The 7,358-nt window shown below is 51.3% G+C and overlaps 1 protein-coding gene across 1 annotated transcript in view; it reads left to right on the forward strand.

Annotated features, from left to right (window-relative positions):
- The window catches only part of PKD1L2 (polycystic kidney disease 1-like 2), a 139,916-nt gene that overhangs the window by 54,716 nt on the left and 77,842 nt on the right, over positions 1-7,358 (forward strand). The window contains exons 18-22 of the mRNA XM_011990120.1: positions 8-88; positions 2,887-3,069; positions 4,685-4,809; positions 5,900-6,026; positions 6,947-7,078. Coding sequence (XP_011845510.1) covers positions 8-88; positions 2,887-3,069; positions 4,685-4,809; positions 5,900-6,026; positions 6,947-7,078 — 648 coding nt within the window. The remainder of the gene's footprint in view (positions 1-7; positions 89-2,886; positions 3,070-4,684; positions 4,810-5,899; positions 6,027-6,946; positions 7,079-7,358) is intronic.

Consider the following 7,358-nt stretch of genomic DNA (forward strand, 5'->3'; position numbering starts at 1 on the left):
CTTGGAGGACATGCAGAGGGTGCAGGAGCTGGCCGAGGTGCTGAGAGAGGTGACCCGCCGGAGTAGGGAACTCACACCCTCGGCCCAGGTGAGTAGCTTCCATCTACGGAGGCTACCGTGGGACACACTCCTCCATGGCAGATGGGTGATCAGCATAGGTTGAAGGGGCCCCTTGGTCACAGGGCTCTCCTGGGGCTCCCAAGACCTCTGCCATCTTCTTTCCAGGGGTCCTGCATGGGTGATTCATGGAAAGGCACCCCTCCTGCAGCCCATGTATCTCATGCTGGGTGAGAGGGCCTGTTTGCCCAGACTCTCACTCCCCCATCTGCTGGTGAGCAACTTGAGGGAGTAACTGAATCTCATTAATATTTGGGTGGCCAAGTGTGAGTCCAGTCACTGCTACTGACTGCTCATGTTCTCAACTTCAGTGCATGCCAGCCTGACATCTGGCTGCTAGCTCCTGCCCTTCCTTACCCTTCTGGGGGTCTTCTCTGACCCTCAGAGCCTACTCTACCTGCCCATATGGCTGCAAATTCATGCAGTGTTCAGTGACTAATGGAGCTGGTGTATAAATACCCCACCTCCCTCAACCCTCTTGATGGATAATCCCAAGCAGGAGTGAATCCCAGGTAATGGGCTTGATCACACTCCTGTACTGGCTTCCACCCTTCCCTGTCTCACACCCCCTACTCCCCACAAGTGTTTCTTGGGATTATCTCCAAATAAATGACTTGCTCTCAAATCCTTGCTCCAGGATCTGCTTCTTGGAGAACTCAAATTAAAACACCATGTTCCCAGGGTTCTGACAGCCAAGGGTTAAAAAAGAAGCCATAGGCCATGTGCGGTGGCTGATGCCTGTAATCCCAGCATTTTGGGAGGCAGAGGCAGGAGGATCGCTTGAGGCCAGGAATTTGAGACCAGTCTGAGCAACATAGTGAGACCTCATCCCTTCAAAAACAAAACAAAGGCCAGGCACGGTGGCTCATGCCTGTAATCCCAGCACTTTGGGAGGCCGAGGCAGGTGGATTGCCTGAGGTCAGGAGTTTGAGACCAGCCTGGCCAACATGGTGAAACCCCATTTCTATTAAAAATACAAAAATTAGCTGGGCGTGGTGGTATGCGCCTGTAGTCCCAGCTACTTGGGAGGTTGAGGCAGGAGTATCGCTTCAACCCGGGAGGTGGAGGTTGCAGTGAGCTGAGATCGTGCCACTGCACTCCAGCCTGGGTGATAGAGACTCAGTCTCAAAAAACAAACAAAAAAAAACAAAGCAAAACAAAATTGGTTGGGCATCATGGTGCACGCCTGTAGTCCTAGATACTAGGGAGGTTGAGGTGGGAGGATCAACTGAGCCCAGAAGGTCAAGGCTGCAGTGAGCCGCGATTGTGCCACTGCACTCCAGCATGGGTGACAAAGCAAAACTCTATGAAAAAAATAACAATAAAAAGAAGCCCTAAAAACAGGGAAAGTGGGTCAGCACTTAGGGAGCCTGAGGCAGTGGGATCACTTGATCCCTAGAGTTCAGGCCCAGTCTGTGCAAGATAAGGAAACCACATCTCTACCAAAAAAATAAAAAATAAAAAATAAAAAGCCTAAATACTGGCATATACCTGTAGTCCCAGCTACTCAGGAGGCTGAGGCATAAGGATCACTTGAGCCCAGGAGTTCGAGGTTACAGTGAGCCATGCTTGCGTTACTGCACTCCAGCCTGGGCAACAGAGTAAGACTCTGCCTCAAAAATAAACCAACAAAAAAAAAACAGAAGAGGAGAGAACTGTCCTGGCTTTGACCCACCCACTCTGGTGGGAGGTTGTGCCCCTAAAATCTTCCAGCCTGAAGCTAACAAGGCTGGTCTTGATTCTGGGGCTTATTCATGATATGACACTTTCCATTTACACATCCATTTGCTAATCCATCTATTTGCATGCATATACACTGTATACACATGTACCTGTACACATCCTCCACTCTATCCTTCTATCCATTCATGCATGCATTAATTTCATCATTCATTTAACAAATGCTTCCTGAATGTCAATTATGTGCCAGGTAGTGTGCAACTCGTTGAGAATTCAGCAGCAAATCATGTAGACATGGCACCTGCCATTATGGTCCTTTCAGACTACTGAGAGAGCCAGACATTAGACAAATAATTTCACAAATACATATAAAACTACAAAATTTGAATATGTACTGCATCCATCCACCCACCCACCCACACAACCATCCACCTATTCATTCATCTACCATCAACCCATCTATTCATCCATCATTCATCCATCCTTCATCCATTTATCTTCCACCCATTCATCCATCCACCTATCATCCATCCATCTATCCACCCACCCACTTAGCCATCCTCCATTCTCCATCCATCCATCCGTCCACCTACCACTCATCCATCCACCCACCATCCACCCATCCATCCATCTACCATCCATCCACCCACCCATCCATCTGTCCATTCATCACCCATTCATCCTCTATCCACCCATTCATTCATCCTCCATCCATCCATTTTCCACCCATCCACCTATCATCCATACATCCGTTTATCCAACTGCCTATCCATCCTTCATCTATCCATCCATCCATCCATCCCCTAGTCATTGAATGTTCCTGAAGACCTAATATGTGCTGGGCACTGTGCAGGGCACCCTGGGAAGGATTCAGAGGCAGACCAGGCTACTCTCCTGAAGGATCTTAGAGGACTGTAAGGTGGGAGGACCTGGTCTCAAACCAGAGATACAGGGAGCTTGCATGCCAGGTCTAGCCCAGCTCTTTCCTGGCTTGTTCCCTTTCTTGCTTCCCTTGTCCCTTGAATGACACAGGAATGGTTTATCTTAAGCAGGGGTTCATACTGCTTTTCCTTATTTGGGTGAACCCAGTGGGAGGCCATCTGGGCTCTACAGCATGCCAGTGAAGCCCTGTTGACAGTGAGTGCCAAGGCCCGCCCTGAGGACCAGAGGCGCCAGGCAGCCACCAGGGACCTGTTTCAGGCTGTGGGCAGTGTGCTGGAAGCTTCCCTGAGCAACAGATCAGAAGAACTTGCGGAGGCCAGCGGCAGCCAGGTGGGTGTCCAGGCCAGATGCAGACCTCACACACACTGAATGCTTAGCTCACATCAGCTTTTCTAGGTGGAGCTTTTCCCCCCATCTTGCAGATGAGGAAACTGAGGCACAGAGGTTAAAGTGTTGCCCTGAGAGCTGTAAGAAAATTTCCAGAGAGCAGGGCTTCTGGGAGGCAGTGTGGAGTGGTGGGCAAATCACAGGCTCTGGAATGAGACAGCCTGAGTTTGAATCCTGCCTCTGTCACTTAGGAGGCTTGTGACCTGGGCAAGATACAGAGTTTACCTAAGCCTCTTTTCCTCATGTGTAAATCAAGGCACTCTGCTTCATCCCAAATAAGCTACCAAATGGGGAGATCATATGGACCCCCTAGGAGGTCTAGGTAAACCCCTGGCTCATTTTACCAAAAACACAGAAGAGAGGCAGCTGCCAGAGTAAGAATAGGTTGTAGCACTGTCTCACGTGGCCCCAGCATCCTGGTGGGGACATAGCCTCCTAGATGGCATAATGACAGAGCCACAAAACCCATTTCTTGCTGTTGCACAGTTCTTTGTCACATGGGGCCATCACCTCTATTCAGGAAGAAGTGAAAGACACACAACACACAAAGATGCTTGGATGCACACACACACATACTCAGACACACTCAATCTCCACAAACACACTCACACACAAAAACAGGGACCACTCTCACACTCACGTGCAAGCTCACACGCACACTGAGAGGCCTCACACTCTCACATGGCCTGAAGAACACACTTTTGCACAAAGGTACACATTTACACGTACACATCTTCACACAGGGCCATGCAGTCACATGTACTCACATACTCACAGACTGCCACATATGGTTGCACGCTCCATAATCATGCAATCACCTATGCACACTCAAACACTGTACGCACATACATGCTCAGGACCACGCTCACATTCACGCACACTTACACACGCTCAAACACTGCCATTCACATGCAGTGACATCACCCTCACACTTGTGTGTTCATGTGCGTGCACACATGCGCACACACACACATACGATTTGTGCCCCCATAGGAATTCTGTGCAAACATCCCGCCCTTCCTGGGTCCCCGCACCAGCCGTGGTGTCAGGATGCATCTCATCTCGGAGTTGGGATGGGTGGGGAGCAGATTCGAAGCCCAGGAGACCTGGTGAATGGCCTTACTCTCAGCTGTCCATTTCCCCTGGAACAAGCCATAGGGTGCTGGCAGATGTCAGCAGCCCAGACAGCCACATTGCCTGATAGCTCAGCACACAGACTCTGTAGCCATATGCTTCGCCATGAGTCCCAGCTCTTCCCCTTATCAGTGTGTGACCTCCCACAGTCTCCTGTCCTCTCTGTGCCTCCATCCCCCTTCTGTCCAATGGAGCTAGTGAAGCCCCTGCCACACCAAGTTACTGTGAGGATGGAATGGGCTCACAGAAGCCAGTCTGGAAACTTTATGAGTGCTGCTTTTGGGCCACCTCCGAGGCCGTCTTTCTCCCTCCTCTCTGTCCTCTCCCAATCCCTCCTGAAGGTCCCACATTGGCCTGGTGACAGTAACCAAAGATGGTATATGGGAGCAGGTCCATAGCAATATCCTCCTGCCTCCTTTTCCAGAGTGCCACAGTGCCGCGGCTGCTTGGAATTGTGGAGCATGTGCAGACCGCCCTCCTGCTGGGAAAACTTCCGGGGGACTTTCCAGCCGTGCTGGCCACCCCCTCCATCTCTGTGTACACAAACAGGTACAAACCAGCTACACCATGGGTCCCCAAGAAAGCTCATCCCCTAACCTGGCTCATTCCACACCCGCACTCCAAAACCTTGTGCTAGGCAGAGCTCAGGAGACCAGACTTGAAGAAGGAGAAGTGATGGGACCTAGAGCTGGGAAGGGCTTTCCACTGAGAGAAGGTCCCCTTGTCACCATGTTGAGTGTTTGCACAGCACAGGAAGGGAGGCATGGAGTTGCCTCCATGCCTGGGGCCAAGCCCAGTGTTAGATCCACCTGAAGGAGTCCTGAGAGATGGTCACATGGCAGCTGTGCAGGCGAGGGGACTGAATGAATAGGACCAGACTTCTGTTAACCATGCCCTGCGTGTGTCTGGCCAGCCGCTGCTCCTTGGGCCTGTAGGAATTCAAGATCCACTTACCTTGGGCTCATACACACACACACACACACACACACAGACACACACACACACACACAGGGCTCATGGAGCACTGACGCCATACCTGGGATGCTCCACACCATCCATTCCTCCACCTGACAAGCAGGAGCTGGACAATGCTGCTGGCAACACTGGGACCCCTTGCCCCAAGCCTCGGTTCCTCCTGCCAGGGTTTCCCTCTTAGATCTCAGAGACAGTTTCCCAAAGCAGTATCCTGATTAGAGGAACGATCTGAAATGGGGTCCTCAACACAATCAGAAAGGGGCAAAGTCAAAGACCAGAAAAGATGGGGCTGGGTCAAGACATGGCATCAGAGGTCAAGGTAGGAAGGGAAGATAACCCTGGAGAAAAATCTGCGTCCAAGCTCATTTATTCATTCAATGAAAATATTGATGGACTACCTGTTATATGCCAGGCGCTGCTGTAGACATTGGAGGTATAGCAGTAAACAAGGCTGGCAAAGCCCCACCCTCAAGGAGCCTCCAGTCTAGCTGCCTCTTGTGCTGCTTCTGCTGAAACAAACATGCTGAACCACCTATAGGGATCCAAACACACCCCCACTCTGATGGTGAAGCTGGGCTCCCAGTAGTGGAGGAGGTGTGGGGTCTTCCTCGACACTGACTTTCTCCTCCCTCCCCTGCCACTTCTGTTCTCACCTTGTGGCCAGAATACAACCCTGGAGTTGGCAAGGCTCCTCCCTGCGCACGGATGCTGCAGATTCTGCAACCTTCGTGCTGCCCACTGCCTCCTTGCTCGGCTCTCTGGAGGACGGCCAGGAGCCTGTGGATATAAAGGTAACAACAGTAGTAGCGTCCTTGGGGACTGCCTTTACAGTTTGCAGAGCACTTTCACGGGCATTTGCTCATTTGTGTTGAGTATGATGGTGCCCACTGTGCCTGTGAGCTTCAATGATTTTTGCAAAGCCACAAGTAAGTGGCTCTGCCGGGCTTCAGACCCAGACCTCTGGGCTCCCAGATTCACCCTCTTTCCATTGTGTTGCAAAATTCTCCAACAGCCTTGATTCAGGTAGTCACTGGAAATAAAGCTCTTCCAGCTTAGTGCCATAACTTGGAAATGGCCAACCCAGGCTCTTTTCCATCCACAAATTAAAGCACATCTGACCGTGTACTCCCTGAGCCCTAATGAAAGCAAATGTGTTTCTCTTAAAGACTTACTGGCTTTTGGGGAAGAAAGACTGGGATGGGGAGGCTGAGGAGGGCGGATCACCTGAGGTCAGGAGTTCGAGACCAGCCTAGTCAACATGATGAAACCCCATCTCTACTAAAAATACAAAATTAGCCGGGTGTGGTGGTACACACCTGTAATCCCAGCTAGTCAGGAGGCTGAGGCAGGGGAATCGCTTGAACCCGGAAGGCGGAGGTTGCAGTGAGCAGAGATTGTGCCATTACACTCCAGCCGGGGTGACAGAGCGAGACTCTGTGTAAAAAAGAAAAAAAAAAAAAAAAAAAGACTTGGATGGTTTTACAGTCCAGTCATTGCTCAGCCAAAGCAAGTCTGATCTGGGTCCTCTAGGGCAGGCTCTCTGCGGCCTCAGCCCTGACGCTGGAAACATGCCAGGGGAAGCAGCGGCAGCGGAAGGTAGGCCCCACCTGCCCCACACGCCAGGGCTACTGCTCCTTGAGTCTGAGGACCTTGCCTTTCACCCGCCAGCTTCTCAGGGGCCTTGGCCAACACTCCTTGCTCTCGGTTTCAGATGATGAGTTTCCCAAAGAGCCCCTTTCCAGCCCGAAGCCACTTCGATGTCAGCGGGACTGTTGGTGGCCTCCGTGTGACCAGCCCTAGTGGTCAGCTTATACCTATGAAGAATCTGTCGGAGAATATCGAGGTAGAAGTTTGGGGTGCCATCAGAAGTCAGGTGGGCCCAGGCTGGAGTTCAGTGGCATGATCTCAGCTCACTGCAACCTCTGCCTCCAGGGCATAAATGATCCTCCCAACTTAGCTTCCCAAGTAGCTGGGACAACAGGTGCAAGCCACCACACCCAGCTGATTTTTTTTTTAAAGTTTTGGTAACGACAAGTTCTCACTATATTGCCCAGGCTGGTCTTGAACTCTTGAGCTCAAGCAATCCTCCCTCCTTGGCTTCCCAAAGTGCCAGGATTACAGGC

The sequence above is a fragment of the Mandrillus leucophaeus genome, unplaced genomic scaffold, assembly GCF_000951045.1.
Source record: "Mandrillus leucophaeus isolate KB7577 unplaced genomic scaffold, Mleu.le_1.0 Scaffold37, whole genome shotgun sequence".
NCBI classification, from domain to species: domain Eukaryota; kingdom Metazoa; phylum Chordata; class Mammalia; order Primates; family Cercopithecidae; genus Mandrillus; species Mandrillus leucophaeus.